Source organism: Ictidomys tridecemlineatus, chromosome X (assembly GCF_052094955.1).
Source record: "Ictidomys tridecemlineatus isolate mIctTri1 chromosome X, mIctTri1.hap1, whole genome shotgun sequence".
In the NCBI taxonomy this organism is placed as follows: domain Eukaryota; kingdom Metazoa; phylum Chordata; class Mammalia; order Rodentia; family Sciuridae; genus Ictidomys; species Ictidomys tridecemlineatus.
In genome coordinates this window covers 100,999,553-101,024,391 of record NC_135493.1, presented here as the reverse complement: position 1 = coordinate 101,024,391, position 24,839 = coordinate 100,999,553, and the positions used below count along the sequence as shown (strand labels likewise).

General features: G+C 31.5%; 1 protein-coding gene across 17 annotated transcripts in view; it reads right to left on the bottom strand.

The window, feature by feature from the left end:
- Dmd (dystrophin) overlaps nt 1-24,839 on the bottom strand; it is a 2,094,227-nt gene that overhangs the window by 1,217,732 nt on the left and 851,656 nt on the right. For 15 of the 17 annotated variants that reach the window (XM_078034984.1, XM_078034996.1, XM_078034982.1 and 12 more), the window contains 4 exons: nt 18,061-18,222; nt 5,965-6,075; nt 5,425-5,598; nt 3,178-3,333 (listed from right to left, as the gene is read on the bottom strand). In XM_078034984.1, coding sequence (XP_077891110.1) covers nt 3,178-3,333; nt 5,425-5,598; nt 5,965-6,075; nt 18,061-18,222 — 603 coding nt within the window. Of the gene's footprint in view, nt 1-3,177; nt 3,334-5,424; nt 5,599-5,964; nt 6,076-18,060; nt 18,223-18,324; nt 18,503-24,839 lie in introns of those variants that run through there. The other 2 variants (XM_078034997.1, XM_078034998.1) reach the window with 2 other exon arrangements.

Sequence of the window (24,839 nt, the reverse complement as noted above, 5' to 3'; positions counted from 1 at the left end):
AAATACAGATTGCAGAATTACACATCCACATTTTTACATAATGCCCTATTAGTAACTGTTGTATTCTGCTACCTTTCCTATCCTCTACTATCCCCCCTCCCCTCCCCTCCCATCTTCTCTCTCTACCCCATCTACTGTAATTCATTTCCCTCCTTGTTTATTATCCCATTCCCCTCACAACCTCTTATATGTAATTTAGTATAACAATGAGGGTCTCCCTCCATTTCCATGCAATTTCCCTTTTCTCTCCCTTTCCCTCCCACCTCGTGTCTCTGTTTAATGTTAATCTTTTCTTCCTGCTCTTCCTCCCTGCTCTGTTCTTAGTTACTCTCATTATATCAATAGCATATGATTTTAATCTCATTATCATAGTTACTCTCCCCATAGACTTTTCTGGATGCCTGTGGGTAAGACCATGTGCAAAAATAACATAATTGTTTATTGTAAGAAATATGCTATGGACTTAATTGTGTAACCATAAATTCATATTTTATTTATTTTTATTTTTATTATTTTTTAAAATTATTTATTTTGGGGTGAGGATAGAACTCAGGGGCACTCGAACACTGAGCCACATCCCCAGCCCTATTTTGTTTTTTATTTAGAGACAGGGTCTTACTGAGTTGCTTAGTTCCTAGGTTTTGCTGAGGCTGGCTTTGAACTTGTGATCCTCTTGCTTCAGCCTCCTGAGCCGCCAATCCAAATTCATATTTTAAAATTCTAACCCCTGTATGACTAAATTGAGTCACTACATCTGGTCTTTGGAAAATAATTCAGATAAATAAGAACATAAATATGGGGTTCTAATCTGAGAGGATGGTGGTATTATAAGAAGGAGACAATGATTTCTGTCTTTCTGCAAAGTAAACACAGTGAAAAGGTTGCCATCTGCAAGCCACTAAAAGTCCTCATCTGGAACTGACTGTGATGGCATCTTGATCTTGGACTCCCAGCCTTCAGAACTTAGAGAAATAAGTTTCTGTGTTTAAGCTACCTAGTCTACTCTATTTTGTTATGGAAGCATGAGTTATCTACTACAAAAATGTAACATTATATTTGGGAGACGATATAAGTATTGTTATTCATGTATATTTATTGAATCTCCAGATCACTACTCAAAGTGATCTGGAGATTCAATAAATCTCTATAAAAGTTACAATAATATATATATATATATATATATATATATATATATATATATATATAATATGTATATATATGAGATACAAGACAAATACAACTATGTGAATTCTGGTGATGTTTAAATTAGAAGGGTTCCCCATTTTTAAACAATATGCTTTAGTGCCTTTCCTTTTATTAAGTAAAAGCACTGTTTTTGAAGATGTCTTGAAAGTCAACATGCAGACAATATTTTTTTCCTCAGCCAAAGAATACATGACTTATAGTCTTTTTATGAGATAGTATTTACACATGATCCCTTAATCATTAATGTTTCTAAATTACTATTTACTTAAAACATAAATTCTTGCTCTATGTTTATTTTTTGCTGTACTCTGCAATGCTATTAAAGTATAATTTCTCAGTATTTCTTTTGTTTTTCTTTAATGATATTACTAAGTGCCAAATGACTAAAACTAAATATCAGCTCTCAAATATATATTTTCAGGGATAAATAAAGCTTTACATCATTATGGGAGTCATTCATTTCTTAATAATAATAAACTCAGTGCACTAGTAGTTTAATAATGTTACTTTTATGGTTTTAAATTTTAAGCAATTCACTCAATGTCATTTTATGTCAAATTTACTGCTGCAAAGACAAAAATTGGGGGGTAAGTATTTTATATCAAGGAAAAGCTCACATAACAATTTATATGTGAAAAAGTAAACTGAGAAAATAACCTTTTACAAAATATTTTTTTCTTAAATAAATAGACTCAGCTAGATGCAGTTGTGCAAACCTGTAATATCAGCTACTGGGGAGGCTAAAAGGCAGGAGGATCACAGGGTCAAGGCCAACCTCTGTAACTTAGCTAGATCCTGTCTCAAAATAAAATAAAATGGGCTTGGGATGTAGCCCAGTGGCAGAATATTTACACAGCATTATGTGACTTTGAGTTTGATCCCCAGAACCCTAAATAAAATTGATACTCATTGACACAATTTTAGTGTAAGGCACCCTGATTGAATGATAAACTGTTGAGTATAAACATAAGAGGTCTCCTTAATTTAATAAATTATACCATTAGGATTATTATTAGAGGTTATTTGATTTATAATTAGAGACTAGAGATTTCTGCCTCTTTGTCCCCCTACTTTTTTGGCAGTGCACATTAGGCAAGGATTCTATCACTGAGCTATATCTCCAGTCCTAAGACTAGAAATTGAAGAAACACAAATAAATTGAAATATATCCTATGTTCATAAAGACATAGCTAAAATGTTCATACTACTCAAAGTGATCTGTAGATTCAATAAATCTCTATAAAAGTTACAATAAATATATAAAGGACTTATATATTTATATAAGATATAAAGGACTTAACTGCCTATTCATACTATCTCATTAGCTATGTGGAGTGGGTTATACAAGATATGGCCACATGGGGAAATAATTTCTGTGGCATGAGCCAATTTCATTACACTAAATATGATCTACATGGAAAGTGTCAGCTCTACTAGAACAATTATAAATACATGATAGTTTATAATATTCACCAGTCTCCAAGTCATCATACATAGATATATACAAAGGAAACAAGGCAAATTTAAAACAAGGAACATTTTTATAACTACCTGATGGGCCTAAAAAACCTCCCTGAGTTCATATACTTTTCAATATAGTATCAAGGTGAACCTCACTGATTAATTATTGTTTCTTAAGAATTACATATAAGCTGGGTGCAGGGACACATGACTCTATTTCCAGCAACTCAGGAGGCTAGTGCAAGAGGATCCCAAGTTTGAGGCCAGCCTTAGCAACATATCGAGACCCTGTCTCAAAATTAAAAATTTTGAAAAGGGCTGGGGATGTAGGCCAGTGGTAGATTGCCCCTGGGTTCAGTCCCTATTACTAGAAAAAAAAAAGAAAGAAATTACACATGAAAAAATACATGCCTGTGTGAGGAAAAAAAGACAAAGAGAATGACAACAAGGATTTCTGTGCAGTTTATAAGGAAAGTGGAAAAGTAGTTTGTGATCTCAACATGCACGCACCTTCGCACCCAGCTCATTATAATGCAATTTCAAAGCTGTCACTCTTTCATCAAGCTCTTTGGGGTTTTCCGTCTGCTTCTTCTGTACAATTTGACGTCCGGTTTTTATCACCATTTCCACTTCAGACTTCACCTCACTCAGACTTTTATACAAATTCTAAGTTAAAATATAAAATGAAACATAAGAAACAATGTAAAATCAACTCATAATATTAAAAAATACAGGGTTTCACCTTAAGGCTGTTTGGTTTCCATTTTTAATGTAGTATTTGCAGCTGTTGTTAATATCTAATGTTTGCATTTCTTTTAATTTAATGTTTCTATTTGTGATTATATATATATATATATTATATAAAATCATGCATAATTTGCAGCTTTTCTTATTATAGTAGGAGTGCATCATACATATTTAGTTCTTTAGTCCAAGCTCATAAAGGTCATTCTAAATATTACAAGATTTCTGTTTGTTAAGCATTAAATAATCGTAGCCATGAGTTTGGATGAATCAATTCACTCAATCACTGGATATTTACTAGTGTCTATCATGTACCATAGAGTATTTGAGTCACAAGGGAATCTGTAGTGATCAAATCAACATGTTCACTGTTGTCCTCATGGTGCTTAGGGTAAAATTTTCAGATGATAGTTTCAAAATATATTGTCATATATAAGAATTGTGGGAACTAAATTTAAATATATTAATTCTAATTTTTTTCTTTTTGGTACTGAGGCACTTAACCACTGAGCCACATCCACAGCCTATATATATAAATAAAATTTAGAGACAGGGTCTCACTGAGTTGCTTAGGAACTTGCTAAGTTGCTGAGGCTGGCTTTGAAATCATGTTCCTCCTGCCTCAGCCTCTTGAGCCGCTGGGATTATGAATGTATGCCACTGTGCCCAGCTCAAATTATTTTTAATTAACCATTAAATTTAATATTAAATAAATTAATCTTTCATTTCTCCTGGAAAAATATGTGTTTGTAGTATAGGTTCATGTATTTTTGTATATGTACACTATATATAATGTTTTATAATATAATTTGTTCAGCACTAAACACAAATTACTTATTATTACTAAGAAATAAACTTGCTAGTAGATAATAGTCTCAGAATAAAACTGGGTTTGTTTCCACTTTTCAGTTTAAAATCAATGTGCAAAAGAAGCACTTTGTAAAGGCTGAAAACTTTCCTGATTAATTAAGGCTATGGGCATAGTCTATTTCCATCTTAATTCCCTGTTTGATATCTGATGGTAATATTCCTTTATCAATAATTATGACTTATGTTTGGGCTTTCCAGATTACTTTTACTTCATCTTCCTTCTGTCTTAGAAGATGTCAAAAAATATATAGGCATCTGGAAACATTGAGATCATTTCTTGCTATATGGCAATCTATTATATGACTTTTGGAATCAGAGATATTTCCAAATGTCTTATTCTTTATATTGAAAAATATCTTACTCATTTATCTTAGATGAAAGGTCACATATATATAATACTTAATAATATATATAATACTTATAAAGAACAAAATGCTAAATAAACATTTCCACTTTTAATGCTAATAATATTCAGTGGTTCGTTTTAGGTGAATTTAAACCATGATTACTCTGAATATACAGTTATAATAATACTTATATTGTTTTCCTAGACACCCTCACACTCCAGTTTATGTTGTCAAAGGGATCACCTGACTTGGTGAATTTCTAATAACAGAAAGAATAGAACATATTCCAAAGTCAAATTAAAACACAATTTGGAGTAAGAGTACTTGGGATATAATCTTGCTATGCCCTTCACAGTTGTTTGTCTTTGTATCCTCTTATGTAATCCTTATCCTCAAGAATAGAGATGACTTGTGTACATTACTTAGCTTACATGGCCTCCTTTGTTTCTGAAATCGTTATTTATATTGAAACTAGTGATATAGTAGTTTCATATAGATCAATATGCTTCCTTTCTTGATTTTCATTTAAATATATGTAGAAAGTGCCATAAGAATCATATAAAGACCTCTTCTGCATTCTTCATAGTCCTTAGAAGAATTTGACATTCAAAAGACACTTAAAGAATGGCATTTAAGTGGTTCCAATTACAGTAAGAGTTACTGTCTCTCAATACATGGCCAATTTTTGTTCTTAACCTTAAACCTAATTAGTTTATTTATTGCAGTTATCTAAAAGCAATTTTCATAATAAGGAAATTCAAGGGATAGCTGGTTACTTGCCACAAGGTATACATACCACACAATGATTTAACTGTGACTGTACTACTTCCTGTTCAACACTCTTTGTTTCCAGTGCAGGCAAGTGCATCTTCACTTCATCTAAAATCATTTTACTTTCTTCTAGACGCTGTTCAAAATTAGCTGGTTTCTGGAATAATCGAAACTTCATAGAGACATCCTGCAATTTTTTCTGTAAAAACAATGTAAGGAGGCACCAATTTTATTTTACCTTCCATAAAACAATCAGTCATATTTTTATTAATGCATTTTCTTTCCAAAAATGAAAAGTAAATATTTTTTCTAATCATCAAACAAAAAGAATACACATATTTGAGAAAATAGTGTTTTTCCTTAGTCTGATATGAAGTAAAAAATAATCTGTTAATATTTTATCTTTAAAAGGCACCAAATCAAGAAAGCCCACACAGAGGCATTATAGTCTAGTTTTTGAATAATGCTTTCAATATCACTGTTGCAGAAATCAACACGCCTAATATACACTAGAAGTTTAATGTGTAGATGAAACAAGATCCTTAGTTTATGCAATAAAATATACCTGTGCAACATCAATTTGGGATAGAACTCTTTGGGTAGCCTCTTTTCCTTGGTTATGTTTCTTCATTTCTTCTAAACTGATCTCATGACTTGTCAATTCTGACTGGATTTTCTGTTGGGAGAACAGCATTATTAGCTAGAATAATCTGAATGTTACTACAAAGGACAATCCATTTTCCATGAAGATAGAATTTTAAAACTCTCCTAAACCATTACTAAAATGTAGTCTCCTTTAAAATGATAGTAACCACTTTCTTGCCTATCATAAATTATCAAAAACTCAATCATTTACTACTTCCCTATTGGGATAATACTGAAAACTAAATGATCATTTTGACTAAATGATAACAACCAGCTATGTCAGACATCATTTGCAACCAGGGAATTTTCATTTATATCTAATATGTAGAAGTGATACTGTTTTATCTTTGAAATTACACCCCCAAATGACCAATAACAAGTTGTTAATATTTATAAATAAGCTGTTTTACAGGGATAATATATGATGAGAAATTTGCATATGAATAATGTTCCTTAATAGTGATCTTCAATCATTCTTTGCCATATTTCATTTAAATTTCAGGGAAACTATAGATCTAGAAAAGAGAAGTAAAATGTCTCAACTGTCATTTCTCTTTGTCTGATAGACACTTAATAGCTTCCTACAGATATTCATTTATAAACTCTGAGAAACTGTAAATTTTATTTCCATATTTTCTATACTCAATAAGGACCTTAAAATTTCCACTCAAAAATATATTTTTAGTTGACTTATGAATTTTTAACCCAGTTATAGGTATTTATCAAATCCTGCAGTGTGCAGAAAACAAATTAATAAATTCATTCATTTCTTTCTGTCAGCTCCAGCAAAAATCAGCTAGTAGTCAAGTTGTTTTAATTTAAAATTCATTGCCAGATCATCATACATGAGAGAAGAATAATCTTAATATGTACCACAGTGCCCATAAAATTATCATGCAAAACAATTTGTGTACTGTATATTAGTATACAATAATTTTTAACAATTAAAGTCAATTCTTGTACGTGTTATTAGAAAATATCATTGATTTTGCTTAGCAATTACTACAAAGAGATATAGCCTTCAATTGAGTAATGAAAATTATAATAAGAAAATGGGCTCAGTGTTGGATGAGTTCCTTCAGATGTATGGTTACAAATTCCAGACATATCTTAATATAATTCGGTAGCATAATGATCCTAAAATCACAAAGTTACATCAATTATGAATTAGTTAAGTAATAAAAATTCTGCCTTTAAATTATAGGCTAAGGTAAATGTATATTTTAATATATATATATATATATAATATTTTCATTGGTTAAGTAACTATCATGTGTGGAAATAGTGATATGTTCTTATTCTTCAGAACCCATATAATCTGGGGGATAGGAATTGATCTGGATATCCAATGATATTTTCAGAACAAGAAATGCTGAATAATCTACAAAATTTAGTGGGAGTATGTAGATGGAGTGACACTTATACAGGGGGGTTAAATGTTGCCACAGGGAAAGTGGTAAAGTAGAAATGTGACTGATTAGTAAACATTGCAGTGAGTAGCAGATGCTATAGCAAATTTATGGTCAATACTTTTCATCTATGAAATGCTCAACCCCTTCAAAAATATGGAACATAACAACCATGTCTGTGTCACATAATTCTGGCCACCATCAACCTCATGAATAATTAGAACATGGAAAATGCATGTGTAGAGATATATCCATTAGATTTCTTCTAAAATATTTAGAACCAACAGTAAAAAGTCTGGCCAAATTCAGTGGATATTTAAAGCTGTATTTTGAAATTGTTCTTATGCAATTCTAGCTTATGGTTCTGATTTAAAAAATGCAAAATCTACTAACAGAAAGTTTGAACTGGAATTTATTTCCCAAAGATGACTGTAACTGCAGTACCCACAACACAGGCTATTCTCACCACTCCCCTGTTAAGTGGGTTTATTTCTTCACTTCTTTAAATCTGAATTGGTGTTTGGACTTCCTGGGACAATAGAATACAGTTACAGTAGAAGCGATTCTCCATCAGTTACATCAAAAGTCCGTATCTGACCTGATGGCTCCTACTTCTGTCTTTTTGGAACCCTCACTTTTAGGGTGCTGTCTCTTAGAATCCATTTAAAATAGTATGTTCCAAGAAGTCCAAGCCACATGAAGAGGCCATAGGTAAATACTTCAGTAAATAATATCAAGTGATCTGACAGCAGGCAACTGCTAGCCATGTGAGTGAGTCACTTTGGTGTCCAACCCAGTTGAGTTTCCAGGTTCTTCTACTACCAAGTAACTATACTATCAGCTAACAAGTAACTATAGTTATAGTTAGATATAGTTAGATAACTATAGTTTATAGTTAGATACCCCCTTGGGGTATATGGTATAAATATAGTAGATACCCCAAGGAAGAACATCCACTTGAGCCTTTTTTAAGTACACAAAACCATTAGAGATAAGGATGAATGGTTGTTACCAATGACCAACACATGAGCTCTAGAGTCTTTCTGAGTAAAAGCTTTTCTGTTGCCCATAACTTCCTTGAGACATCATATATGCTTATGGAAAAATTTTCTTAACCAATTTTTTGGCTTTAGTTATTTCAATTGTTTTTGTGTACATAGGATTCCTAACTAATGTACTGGATATGTAAGGCAACATAATTTCTATTTTTTAAAAAGCATTTCAGGTTGAAAAATAACAAGATGTGGAGACAAGGCACTAAAATGTACAAGGAATTTGGCAGAAATATAACTGGAAATGTAGGTAGAAATTAGCAATTAAATGGCTTTATATCCTAAATGAATGTCTTTTAGTACTATGAAAATGAAGCACACTTTAAAATTTGAGACAATTAGAAATGAAAAATAATTTCAGTAAAGTTACAGAATACAAAATCAGTACAAAACCATTAGCATTCTTATACAACACTAGTAAATTTGCTGAGAAGGACATCATGAAAGCAATCCCATTCATGGGAGCTACAAATTAAATAAAAACCTATTAATAAATTTAACCAAGGAAGTGAAGTACCTCTACAATGAAAATTACAAAACACTGATAAAAGAAAATGAAAAAGACACAAAAAATGGAAAGTCCTCCCATGTTCATGTTCTAGAATAATATTAAGATGTCTACACTACACACAGTAATTTACATACTCAATGAAATCCCCATAAAAACAACTCAGTATTTTTTAGAAAACTAGAAAAAAACAACTGTAGAATACTGATTACTAGAGGGTAGGAAGGGTATGGGGTGAAAGGGAGGAAGGACAAAAGAAGATTGGATTTGAACAGTATACAATGAAGATATGTGTTGAAATATTACACTGAACCACATTAATATATACAACTAATACATGTTAATCAAAATAATTTTTAAAATAAAATGATCATAATTATAAATAATAGTGTTACTGATAATACTCAAAGCAACTGAAGAAACTCACAGTGAGACTGTGTCACTATCAATCAGCAATATTTTGAAATAAGCTGATACATTTTTTATCACAATAGAATATGTATTTGTATGCATATATACAGAAAGTTAAGGAGAGGGTGTCAATGTATCTTTGTATGATATGTATTTATTTTGATGTTTTCAAACATTAAAGAGAAAAAGGAAGGGAGGGAAATGAGAGACTCATGGAAAACACAGGCATTTAGGGGGCATATAAAAAAGAACACCAAAAAATGGGGGGATCTATTTAGAAGAATAAGATAACCAGGACAGAGAGAATGTCATTTTAATCAAGTGATGTAAGAATTTTAAGACTTAGAGGGAGGTCAACAATTTCAGTTTTGAGACAGATCAAATGAGATAAGTAGCAATAAGGGTACATTAGCTGGTCAATGAGCACTGTATTTGGGACAGTGTCAGTAGATAATGAGAGCTGAAATCAGATTTTCAAGGGATGAAGCCTGATTAAGGATCATGAAGCATCCTTATGAAAATAATTTTAATGGTTTTTGAAGACTTTGACTCAACACATATTGAAATTCAGGTCAATCAGATTAGAATATGTTTTAAGGCTACATGAAGGCAGCTAATGGGTAAAGTCATTTTTAAAATCTAAGAAGTGATTAGAAAAACCCTATGGAAAGAAAGGAATTGGAATAAAGAACAAAGGTCATATATAGTGGCAAATATTGATAGGGGAAGTAGTAGCACTTTTTCAGAAACCACAATACAAAAAAAAAAAGATATGTTTTGATGTGGAGAGGCAAGAAGTTGAATTCTTCCTACTTGATGCTCTTGAGTAACTAGATTGAAATAGCATCAGGAGAAATAACAATGTAGGTCTCCGGGCTCTGACTTGCCACCTAGGACAAAGCACTAAAATGTTCTGAGTCTCAGTTTTCTCATCTTCAAAAAAGATGACAACTCAGCAATGGGGCTTGATTAGAATGAGTAGGCAGCACATCTTGAAAATTCTCATAAATAGACCAAAAGAATAGATGAGATAGTCTATGTAAAAATATCTGTTCAAGTTGTTTGTGCAAAAATTATTCACAAATTGTCAGTGATTATATTTTCTTATAAGGATGAGACCTTTCCTATATCCTAATCAAATTATTGTAAGCATTTACCATATTTATTTACAAATGAGGGTAGAAATATTAACATACTCAAGGAAACATGGCTACAAAGTAAATTCAATTATCTTTAAACTATTATACTGACTGTTAAACTATAATTTAAAACTAAAAATATCTCCCAGATGGACATGTATCACACAAAACAGAAATGTAATCTAGCTTGCATATTGATAACTGAATTAAGTAAGTAAGTGTTAACAAGTTATTCAGCATGCACTATTCAATTTCACAAAGTGAGAAAAAAGTCTTTTATCCTATTTAGGCAGAATGGAGTAAGATAAGCAGATTACAAAGCAGAAATATATGTTATATTATTGAAAAAATTCTATGCAAAGAGGAATGTTAATATTTATTATAAAACCTGGTAAAATTTTAAGATGTTTGCATAATTGAAATTGTATATGGCCATAAAGGGGTTTTGGCAGGGTACAGACTAAGAAAATGTGATCTCAATCTAGCCAGTGGGAATCACAGCAGCAAAGATGAGGTTTTAGATATGAAGAGTATGTATGCATAGTTTTATGGAAGGAAATACTGAATGTGGGAAAGGTAAGAACTACAGTGTAGAGGAAAAATCAATGTGAAGTTATCAAACCTATAACTAATCATTTAATTTTCAATTTTTGCTTTGTGTTGGTTTTTCTTAGAGAGTATCTGTCAAGATTCTGAAAGCTTGGTGTTACAAAACAAAGCAAGGACAATCTGAGTGATAATTGAGATACAGGTCTCCTGATGTTATATTTCACATTTTCCTGAAAGAATCACACTGGTTTCATGACTCATAAATAATAGAAACAGTAAATTTCAACAGAAACATAGTTAAAGTAGCAAAATGAGGTTACTTATAGAGGACAACTATTTATGGTCTAACAGGAATTCTCCATCTACTACTTTTGGATTAATTAGATATTTTCATAAAAGTAATATAAAGCCAACTATATCACCTTGCTACTGCAAAAAACTAAAATACATGTGATCATATAACAAGCATGTACATAATTAACACTACATATGCAAAGTTAAAAAAAGGAAGTAACAATTGTAATGAATATAATCCTTTTTTTCATTAAAGATGGTAAAGGGAAAAATTATAGAACAAAAAAATCAGTCAAACATTAAAGACATTTCCAATATAGCACTTTGCAATTAACTGAGCTAAGAGCAGAGCTTTTTTATCATGTTTTACCTCATCAGACCATTCTCATATATCAAATTAATGACAGAAAGTGGCAAACAAAATGAAGCTGTAGTTGGCTAAAGTATTTAATAGAATACAGGAAATGATATCAAATAATTAGTGGAGCTTTTGTAATGCCAAATAAAGGAAATGATTCTAGAGAAAATATTTCAGAAAGAAAAATATTAAAATATATCATGTTGAGTCCATTTAATGATTAATGATGCAGTATAACATACTGTATTCTCAAGAAGAGGAAATATCCATATATAACATATACTTACAAAATTAAAAGAGGAAAATGCATTTTTCAAACATGGGAATGTGAAAAAATAAAACTATGATCACGGGCACATTATTTTTAACATTTTATATCATGCTTCATTATAACTTGACAAGCAATAAAAGAAGAAATTCACACAGCTTTTATCACTATTTGTTTAAAAACCTCCTAAATTGATTAGATAAATTAGAAAGAATACCACCTAGAAATTGAATTTTACATCCTTTGTGTCCATTTGTGGTCACACTCCATTCTTACCTCCAGCATCAACTATTAATCTAGGCTGTCCAAATCATTTGTCAGTTGTAATGGTCAAATAAAACTATGTAGATGCTTTGAAATATTAGATATTCACATTGTGTAGTACTTGAAAAATATGTAATACATGAAGAGGCTAAAGTATATGCTTCACAGTAATCATCACTTTTTATGTGAAAATTTACATTTTGTACATTTATATTTTGGAATTCTTCCAAAGCTCTAACTTTGGCAATATCATAAGACACTATGACAAGGTATCATGATACTATTAAGTTCCATTACAAAAATGTTTTTCAATGGTTATGGTAAACTTGGCTGGCCATCAATTTCTTAATGTGATCTTCTGTGTTCTCTTATGAGCTACAAGATGGCAGGGACCATTTTGGGTTTATTTACTCTTTAAAATTTTTGCATTACCTATTACATTTCTCTAACAGAACATTAGTAACTAATCACTTGTGGAATTCAGTAAATTTTAAAAAATATTTATTGAGCATCTGCTAGGTGATCCAACCCTCTTTCAGTTGAACATTGATAGAGGGGAATGCAGGTGGACATAGAAAACAACTAAAAAGCAAATTAGAGATAAAATTTCATATAATAAATGTTAAAAGAACAAAAAAATAAATTCTGGCATGATGGTGTTATCTGGATGTGCATTTTGGATTAATTATTCTCTGTAAGTTATTCTGTTTTATATAAGAGAAATTGAGAAAATACATTGAATCTGAATTGCCTTAAAATATAGAGTACTGTGAGAATCTTCATTGTGACTGTAGTATGAAGCTTCTAGTTTCATCTTTATATTTAGAATTTGTGGAGGTATTTTTTACAATAAGATACTAGAATTTAATTGTAGATTTAGTGTGTACACTTCTGAGTTTATCATATAAAATTCACATTTCTTTACTATACAGTTTTTCTTAGTCCATGATGTGTGGCATGTATCTAATCTTGTAACTCTTCTCCAATTCTTTGTTATGATTATTTCCAACAATTAAACATGTCAAAATAAAAAAAAAGTCATTCTAAGTTGGCAAATAATCACTTCTATAAACTAATACATAGAGGTAGTAGGCAGGGTTATGACAGATTTGACATTAAATGCACAGAATTTACCATTGTATCTACTTTTAAGAATAAGAAAACTATTTCTGTCATGGGTAGGTGAGAAATACTTTGGCCAAACCTCTATATTAGTCACTCCTTTTCTTCTTCTTTGGTTAATTATCACATAAACTCAATCTTATAGACCAAAAGACACATTTATGTCTTTATTTTTAAGCTGCTGATTTTGATATTTTGCAATGTTTTCATGTAACTATGATCAAGTATATTCAATGTGAGTAAAAGATTTAGCTACTATAAACAGAATACCTCAATTATAAATTTTTCTAATGTAAAAGCTAATGTAATCAGCTTAAATTAACAACTTTGGTTTAAAAAGTTTCTTTTCTATTTACTGGTACTATATGGGAAGCAAAAGAGATGGAAGGAAGAAACTGAGTCTGTGGTAGATACCCTGGGATGTCAAAAGTCCCAGCATGGCCAATGAAATATTAGCATCAATTTTCTAATTTATTTTGAGGTCTTCTCCGTAGATAATAATTTGTTTTCTAAATTAGTCTATTTTCATTTCTTGATTCCTGAACATAAACCTACTCTGTGGGAGATTACAAAATATGGGAACTAAAATATGTGAAATACATGAAATAAAATAGTTATGCTATTACAATTGCTGCTGGGAAACTCCCTGCTTCTTGTAATAATCTAAATAATATGGTCATATTCCCCTTTGCAAAATTTGAATCAGCAACACATAATGACATGGATAAATTTAACAGTTGCCTATGTTGGGTTGTTATTACATATCATTCTTACATTCAAAAACTGAAAATACTTCAAAAGGAGAAAAAGTGTGTTGAAGTATTTTTTGTAATTTCAAGAATTATAGACATGTGAGTAGCTATTTAAACCTACTTATCAGTGACCCCTAAAATTATTTAGAGTCACATCCAAGCCAATTAACACATGTGATATTAGAAAAAATGGAAATAAGAAGAACATACTGAGTTCAGTCTAAAATATCCTTACTGAAAATCCTATTGGTCTAAATTATTTTGTGAAGTAGATCTCGCCATTTTTCTACCTTCTCTACATTTTCTACCTTCCCCCATTTTTATAAGAGGGAGAAGACAATTGAAATAGTAGAGAAAATCATAGTAATTTGATAATCACTGTCACTTCCTTTCATTGACATCTTGACAAAGCCATGGGTGAGGGAGAGTTTCTAAAATTTGGAATGACTGGGTATACCTAGATTCTGACTTGACTGGTACAGCCTGGATAGTTGATTTTTGGCATCTTAGGTGCCAAAACTTAACCTGTTCTCAGTATATAGTGCTGGAAAACTAAGACATACATGATATAATCATGACATGTGTTTATTTGCAGTTACATAATTTTGTGATTTTATTTTTATAATTGTTTCAAAGAAACACATGGCTTTATATTTTTAATCATAATGGTTTTAAACTAGTTCTTCAGTTTCTGGTTTCTACTATAGAAGATATATTTCTAGATATATAAATATTTGCCTATGTGTTTTATTCCATTTGAATCAATACATTACCATTTTGTTTTTATAGTTTAATAAAACTTGGCAAGTGAGCTGGCACTGAGCAGCTGAGCTGCAATCATACCATTTAAGATTATGGTTTTGTTATGGGCTATTATTCGAAAGAAAATACTCATAGGTCATGTATGATGATATTCTTGTAGTATTTAGTTTTATTGTCTAATTGATTAAATTTTGCTTTTGTGACTTCACATCTCTAGATAAAAAAGTAATTTTTTCAATCCAATTCAGAAACAAAGGGCTCAATTTTCTAATTATGCCTGATAACTTTGAGTCAATGCACATGCTGAAGAAGTAGGAAGCTCTTTTTGGTCATATAGTTAGTCAAATGTGAATGAAATGAAGTACTTTGGTTTACATCTACTTTTATAGATAATAGTAATAATCAGGAATTTATACATATGGTGCACATTTCCTTGATTCTGGAATGTTTTTATAGCTGAGGATCTCAATCAATCTTAAAAGGCAGGAAAAGGCAACTCTATTAACAGATTAAAATTTAGTAGCAAAACTATCAGTATACCACACGGTGGAGTAAGATATCCACAAATCTGTTCTATCAGTATTCACAGAAAATGTAAGCACATATTGAAAAGAGCACTAAATATGGCAATGTCATTCATTTTGTCCTGATTCTCAGAGATGAATTACATTAACTTGCAATTTCTGAAAAGGGAAAACAAAGCCATTTAATCTTTTATTTAGAATAAAAATTTACCCCCATTAAAGAAACACATTTGTTGCTGTTAACATAAAACATTAAATTTTCACCTATTGTGTATGTATGTCATATATACACAGTTTGAAAAATGTCATTTTGGTGGCATTCTAAGTAGGTCTGGTGTTTGACACACTGTGATTAAGTTCTTATTTAACAAACGACTTTTTTACTCTCTATTTGTTTCTTACATGGGATTTTCAAATTGAGCTTTAGGAAATGTAGTCCTTGAAGATAATCTAAGTATTGATAACTGTTCCAGGAAATAATTCATTTATTCTCATCTTAAAATAAAACCTTAAAGAAGAAGAATGTTTCAGTAGCTTTTAGATGGCTTCCATTTCCCAATATCATATATTACCACTGGGGGATTCAATATTAAAAAGTATCTTGACAATGCCAGTGCAAATCAGAAATATATGGTAAATGAATTTGAGCTTCTTAGTACTCTAAAATCTCTTTGTTGAAGTAGATTGGAACTATCTTCATTTACCTATGTTGAGCTGCAAGTACTTCTCAACTGCTACAGTTAATACTGCTTTTATTATCAACTTTTAAGAGTATAAAAATATATTAAAAACTAGTATATCATATTCATATCCAAATAAAAGAATGCATGCAGGGTCCTATACCATAACCTTTTCAGCTAAAGAAAAATGTTTTCCCAGATTCTCCATTTTTCTTCTAAGCCAAAAGAAATCTTTAGTCTATTTTGGATTTGCTACTCATATTTTCATCCTACAAACCTCATGATTAATTCTTTCTTATTTTAAAGTACAAATTTATAATTTTAAAATTTAATATTTATTCTGACAATTTTTTCCAAACTCCCATTCAGAAAGTTTTGAGCATTCTTTAATCAAACATTCATTTAAGTTCACATCACTAAATTGTAAAAAAGAACTACTTCTTTGTATTTATTTTATAATTGTGAATTCCTTCTCAATTCAGCTAATTATTTCTTATTTCATTATCTTGCATTTCACTAAGATCTGACTGTAAAATTTTCTGTATGAGTCGAATTGGGATGGTACCAGGAAGAGTTAATGTTAGAGAACTTGACTAGACTTTTGCATTTATTAAAAAAAATTACAGACTGGAGACATTAAGATGCTCAATCATGTTTACTACCATCCTCCATTTGTACTACTGTATTTGCTCTTGCTGTCCCAGTGAAAATCTAAGATAAGAAGTTTTTAAAATCAAGATTTTCCCCATACTTCCCTTTTTTTACCCTACTTTGAAATGGTGTGCATTCCATAAGGAATTCCTCTGCTCTGAACTTTTTGAGCCTATCAAAACTACCTGTCCTCTTCCCCACATTCTGAGCAACTTTCTAGGTCAAACATAGACAATATGGTATAACTAATCCATGCTATTATGGCCACTGATGCCTTGGGCACCAACTTCACTGTGATTCAATGCACTGTAACTGCACTGGAACATCATCTACAATCTAGCATTTTACCTCAAAACTGATTGTAAAGTGAGAAACTTCAGGTATCTCTAGCAGTCAGCACAGAGAGGGCCTTTAGAATTTATAGATTATCTTCTAATGCCCCTGACATCACTGCTAGTATATTTAAGTTACAAGCTCAAAGGTTGGCTCATAGGTTCATAATATGCATATAGTACTCAAAAAGTAGCTAGATTACCTTAATAACAAACAATTCTAAAGACACTTGATAAATAATACCTTATGATACTTTACATGCATTTAGAAGTTGTTTTAAAATACTTAGCAATTTAAAAATACTTCCAAAGTTCAAAGGAAATTTAGAGATGACATAAATTTAAATTCAACTTAGATGTGATTTCATTATTATTTTAATTCTCATTCTAGAAAATCTGGTTAAATACATTTTACAATTTGGATTAAATATGAGTGAATGTTTCAGTGTGCCCATATGAGTGTAACCATCATGATCAGTAGTGATAAGATGCAAATTTACCTAATTTAGTGCTATCAACTACTTGCAATACATTATCATAGAACCAGAAATCATATGACTTGTAATCCCATGATAACAAAGATGACTTATAATTCCATGATAACAAAATGTTGGAGACTACTTTGAGTACCATAAAGATATTTTCTTTACCATCTACGTTACTATGGTTTCTATGTTTAGCATAGTTTGAAGACATGGATAAATGCCAGATCTCCCTGCCTTTTAAGTATCTCTATTTGAAATTCTTGTATATACTTTGAAAAGTAAATTTCACAATACTATCCTAGCCCTCTTTTACCGCTTACCTCCAAATAGTAAACTCAATCAAATCAACCCTCTATATAATTAGTTAAATAATCGTTAAGTTAGAAACTCAGCAACCTCCTGTTTGGATAATAAAAATGAAAGAACAGAAGCTCATTCCCATTTAGTTGTACTTGCCTGTGCTTCCTGAGGCATTTGAGCTGCGTCCACTTTTTCAGCAATATAAGCTGCCAACTGCTTGTCAATGAATGCAAGGGATTCCTGAATTAAGTGTAAGGATTTTTCAATCTCCTGGGCAGACTGGATACTCTGTTCAAGCAACTTTTGCCTCCTCACGGCCTAAAGAGAAGAAATCAGAATGAATCAGTCAAATGTCTACTCTTGGTGATTGTTCTGCAGTCCTGTTGCACAGTAAATGAAGATTCTACACTTCCACACCACCTTTTTGTAAGATAGATTTCGCAGCTTCCTGCCACTCATTCAGCTCCACTTATAAAAATAATAAAAGAAAAAGAAAGAAAAATTAGCACATAGAACTAAAAACCAGGAATCTCAGTAGGGAAAAAAAATAACAACATAGGATAATGTACATCAAGGAAAGAGGCTGGAAAAAAACATTAGCAAAATCATCTCAGTCACTGCAATCTGTCGTTCTCGAGCTGAATGTTCTTCCTGATCTCATTATATAGTTCAAGAGATTTGGTTTACTTAGAATAGGGTCATCGTCATCACAATCCAATTCAAGACAGATAATCCACTTCCACCAGTGAGACACATATACAATCTGTTCAGAATCGGCTCCTTTTCAAAAAGAGAATTTTAGATAACCATCTGGTTAAGGATTTGTTTGGAATACTATTTCAACCAGCTTTGAATGGTTGTTACCCCATTCTTTCTTTCACAATTTGGATTATGGAAATTGTACAATTGGATTTGTGTTACTGCTGAAGTAGAACAAATAATAAGTAATCCTAATATAGCTGCAATTAATTTTGATTGTTACTGTAAGTATGATTAGGATAATTTAACACTTTTCAAGTATTAATAGCATGTTGAACTGATTGCAAAGTCTCCCTTCAAGGATGTGTTCACCTTTTTAAAAAAGTAGTTTTAAAAGTATAGAACAGGGGCTGGGGCTGGGGCTCAGTGGTAGAGTGCTCACCTAGCACATGCAAGGCCCTGGGTTCAATCCTCAGCACTATATAAAAATAAATAAATAAAGGTATTATGTCCAAATACAACTAAAAAATAAATATTTTTTTTAAAAAGTATAGAACAGGGTGGCCTACTTACTGGCAATTCATTAAGTCATGTATCATATAGTATATGAGGTATAAGCCTAATTATCTGGCACAACATAAATCTCTTTCCCAAAAACTATCATTAGGATTTTAAAAATTATCTTTGTTTTTATATTATACACAGAACACTAGATATTATATAAATCCTATAAATGGTGATTCTTGAGCATAAAAGATATTCAGTGAAGCTAAACTGTAATTCAGTGTTGCTTGAGGAAGAATAAAATTTAAGGGATCTTGGACTAAGGGAAAGGAAACTGGTGTTTGGTGGTGCAGGAGGGGAGAGAGTTTTTCCTTTTTTTTTTCTTCTGTACAGTAAATCTTGACTTCTTCAACATGTTATCTTAGACTTCCCTTTCTTCTCATTTTCCTCATACTCTTAATTTCAATTACACTTCATGTACTACCACACTCCATACTACATCTTTCTTATACCTTCTAAATATTTCTTGATTTTATCATTTTCCCATTAACCTAGTTGAGATCATTACTACACCTTTCTTCAAACCTGGAACCTGCCTTTTGGCTGGTATCTTAACCTCCAACAACCCACCTGTAAAATAGTTACAGTGTGTTCCCTTGAAAATGAACTTATGGTTGTCTGGTTAAAATACTCTAATAATTCTTTTCTACCATAGAATAAATTTTTATTCCTTATTATGGCTTAAAAATTTCTTCATGCTATGTTACATGCCAATATTTTCTCTATTTCTTGCTTTAGATATATAGATTTTTTATTTTTATTTTTATTTTTCATTTCTTAACATATTATGTACCCCTCTATTCTTGTCCTTTAAAGTTTTGTTTCCTTTTCCTAGAACAATATCATACCCAATTTTCTTTAATTATTAATTTATATTTGTCCTCTGACTCTTGCCTCAGAAATGAGGACATCTCTTCCAGACGCCTATTCTGAGGTGCTCTCATTTTAGGGAAATGCTTTTATGATCTCCTTGAATTTGAGGGGAATGGTTTAATGATTTTTGCAAGTAAAAATTGTACACATTTATGTTGTATATTTTCATATATAAATGTGGTGGAGAATGAATCAGATTAAGGTATTAAACACATGCATTATTTCATATAGTTATCATTCTCATGTTCTGTGTTATACTTTGTATTTGCTTTAAAAAGTGCCAAGCCACATTGTAATTTCTCATTAATTGTGTGTATTTACTTTAGACTGTAAGCTCTAATCTGCTCAGAGATGATGGCTGTCATATTCATTGCTCAATATCAGTTCCTAAAACACAGCCCGATAGCTTTGTTTATGATAATGTAAATGGTATAAAGAGGGATTTAATGGGGAAAATAGTTCAAGTATCAAAGTCCAAAATGGATTTACAAAAAAATAATAACAATAATTTTAAAAGGTAACTGCCACTCAGAGATAAATCCTTTGGAGAATAAATCTCCCTATTACTTTTGTATGAAAAATATCAGAATAGGATGGGGTATTATTTCAAGCAACTTTGTTCTATTTCTATTAAAATATTCTATCCATGATCAATGAACAAGACCTTGCTCTATACTCTAATTCAAATATAGTTTCTTTTTTTCCAGTCAAAACTTCAACTAGAAGTTGTATCACATAATAATTCAGAAAACATTTTTTCTGGTTATAATCAGAGCTTTATTGCAGAAGAGTCTGTAGCCTATCCAGAGCTCCTCCAAAGAAATGGATCTCTAATGATAAAATGTCAGCATTGTGACAAGTGGCTGAAGAATCACACAATGCAGCAATTGCCTGCTCAGGCATTGTTTAAATTTAGTCCTTCATTGGCTAAAAGTAGAAACAACATACTTCTCAGTGCACATCTGTAGAATTTCAATGTAATTGAACAGGGTATAGTATCTTAATCCATATATCTAGCCTCAATCTTTAGAAATCTAACTTTTCATATTCATGAGATCATATGGGCTGAAAGGAACAGTATGACCTAAGAGATGATGGCAGAGTTGACCTCAGATGAGTTGGTTCTTTGCCTGGCCTGGCAGTCAATAAGACATTGTTTTACACAGATTCTTTGATCATCCCAGGCAGTGAGTTTCATGAGTTAGTGTGAACAATTTCTCCTGTCTAAAATTACCTAATACTGACTATAATTCCCTTCTTTGCTGCACAGTGCAGCACACACACACACACACACACACACACACGTATACATATATACATGTACATACACATATTTATACATACATATGTATAAACATGCATAAAACACTGGATACATTATGTATAGGCATTATATATATACACATTATATAGGGTGATAAATTACATATATGCCTAATGTATACACATTATATTGTATATAGACATTATATAAAATATAAATCTTATAAATCAATATGCCAAAATAAAGAAATTCTCATGGAAAAGATAATTCACACTATGAATTGGTTTGAATCTATGAAAATAATTTTCTTTCAATATCTATGAGAACAAATGTGGGGATGCAAGTGACTTATCTTTTGTTTCTTTTTTATAATGAGTGTTTTTTCTTGTTATGGTATTTATTTGGGGTTGCAAAACAGGAAAAGAGAGCTTTGATAACTGAGTTCTGTTTGGGCAAGAGCTTGAAAAAAGGATTTCATTGTTATCTCCTTGCTGTGGGTCCAGTGTACAGGACTTAAGAATCTGATAAGTCTTACGGAATGGGAAGGATGATTGTGCCCAAAATGCATTTTGACTTCTTAGGATCTTTGACAAGCCAGTGTTTTCATCCAATAATGTAATAACCATGTTTTCAGCACCTATTATGTGCCAGATATCAGAGATTCTTGTTTATTTATATTTTTTCTTTTTTAAATTAGTGCATCTAGGCTTAATATTATAAAATATACCTTTTAATTTACCCTATATCTTTTTTTTTCTTTAATGTGCTGAAAGTTCAAGAGATATGAGGCTTCTGAGATGTGCGAGATATGGGTTTTCTCAGGAGTTGTAGTTTTTTGTGTGTTCTGTTTCAACTTAATGAAAAACATAACAAAACAAACTCAAGACTCCTTGTGAAGACATCACTTGGAGATCTTTAAATTTCTATTTACTAATCTTTTTCTTTAGGAAATAAGGAACAGATGTCAGATGACTGTTTTTTTTAAATGGGAATATTGCTTATCATTTTGTAATAAAATAAACTTATTTGTTTTTAAGTATTCATCAGTGCAGTCTGGGTATATGAAAGATTTTTATTTACAGCATTTTTTACTTTCTTCTTAATAATGAAATATTTTGGCCAATATTAAGTCTCAGTTTTTTCAGTGACTTTATTAGTAGGTGAATTTCAAGACTAAGTAGCACATTCAGATGGGAATAGAGAAAAGCAACTACAAATTATTTGATTTGCTGCTTGAGGGACAGCATTAATTAGCTACATCTGGAATATACATACTTGCAGAATTTACAGCAAGAAATAATATTTTCTTAACACTTATGTTAAGATAGGCATAGATGTCCTGAAAAGATGTGCTAAAACCAAATCCTACTTATCTGGGTCTTCAGAAACTAAGAAGACCAATGTGAATACATGAGTTTCAATTATTTGACAGGCACATTTCAGTGTACAAACAGTCCTGACCAAGAAGTTTCCTTTCCTAAATAAAGTAGTCTGAGCTTTACTGGGCCTGACAATTGGTGCAACTCCTTCTTATTAGTATTTTTTTGTCACCTACTAAGAGGACGTAGTTTATCAAGCACCAAGTAATAAGGACATTCAATTCAACTGAATCATGTTGGTGGGTTTGAAAGCATTTTAATAAATGCTTTCCTGATGACCTGGATCTGTATTTAATTTAAGAGGTAGTCTGAAGCTTTATCGTTATGGTTATGAACATTGTTCTCTCTTGTTTTAGAATTCTGGCTATAGACTTCAGGTGAAACTATAAATACTAGGTTTTTCCCATTCTACCAGATGGATATAATATCTCAAAAGAAGCAGAGAAGTTGACCTTCCCTCATCACTCCACCAAATCTACTTGTGCCAAAACTCTCTGAAGATGGGATAAAGACAGTGGGCAGTCTGTACTTCCCAATGATAAGTGTAGTAAATATTTTCCCATAGGTCAAGTGGAAACTGGACAAGGCAGACTTCTTTTAGCTAGCAAGAACATTGTAGTCTAAGAGTAAACCAAAGTCAAGAGACTTTTTACTTGGTTAAAGAAATGGGAAGGTGGCAAAGCATCTGAAAGACCTTTAAAAGTGTGTAGTTTTAAGCCCCAAAGAAAGCCAAACATTTGTGTCCCTGTTATACAAAAGACAAGAACACTACAAAAAGGCTAGTTAATAGAAGACTTTGTCTTTTTTCCTTCATTCCTTCTTCCTAGACCAGTAAACAATGTGACCTAGATAGGGTAAATAAAGGGAATATAGGTGTAGGAGAGAAACCTATTGCTATTTCATTCCAGGATAGGTAACTTAGGCCACAGTTTATGCTTGAGCTGAAAACAGAGAAGAACATTAAACTTAATAAAATATTTACATTTTAGGTAGGACCAAATAAAATTAACTATTATCAGAGGCCAAAAAACAATGGGATCAATTCAAGATGCCAGTAAGAAAGATTAAACAACTGTCTGGTTGAGCTAAAATCATTGCATGTGTGTGCCTGATGAGACAATGCATCCCACTACTAACAGTCCATGACTTTAACATTTGATAAACTGATGGAGTTGGAGGAAAACAATGGATATTAGGAATAGATAGAATGTGGCCTAGGAAAAGATAGGAAATAGAGTATTGAAAGCAAGATGTATAGATGATGACAGACTTGAGAAATAGTATATTGAGAAACAGTGAGCAATATGGTAGTATGTAATTAGAAGGCTATGAAAAATATGTTGATGCTTTTGTCTCATTCAATTGCACATTTTATATCCTTCCACCAATATCAGTGGATGTAAACAGTCAACCTGAGAACTACTATTCTACCAAATGCAACAATTTGCCTACAGATTGATAAACTTACCTAACAACAAATTTAAATTTCTAAAGCACAATTTTAAGGTTTTTAAGAGGCATACTGTGAAAGTATCAATCTAGGAATGTATTATTTTTATCTAGAACAGGTTCTTGAATTTTTTTATTGTTTAGAACTAGCAGGAAGGAAATACTCAGAGAAGCTGAAGTTTGATGTACGTTTTAGAATTTACTATTACAGATCTCTACAAAGTTGCCTGTAAAATTTCTGAATGTCTAGACTTGGTTAAAACAACTTAAGGAAATAATGCTTTTCAAGAAGAATAGAGTTAGGAATTTGCAAAGGAAATTGAATGGAGATTATGAGAAAAGCAGAGGGAGAATAAGAGAATTTATATTAGGAGGAACAACTTACTGATGCTCACATTCTCAGCAAACATGAAAAGACATGCTTTGTTGCTTTTTTCTTTTCAAATTAATCTGTTCAATTTTTTTAATAAAGAAAGGAGGTCCTAGGGTCTTCCTTGGTAAACAAAGACCAAATGAATATAAACTGTGTTGTTTTATGCCACTTTAGATTTAACTCTCACAGGGGGTACTGGTGCAATTGGAATTTATAAGAATGTAAGCTATAAATAATCACAGAGATATGCATATGTGTTCATATACATGGTTTTTAAATATTACATTATACACAAGGAATAATGATGATGATAATAATAATAATGGAATTTTGC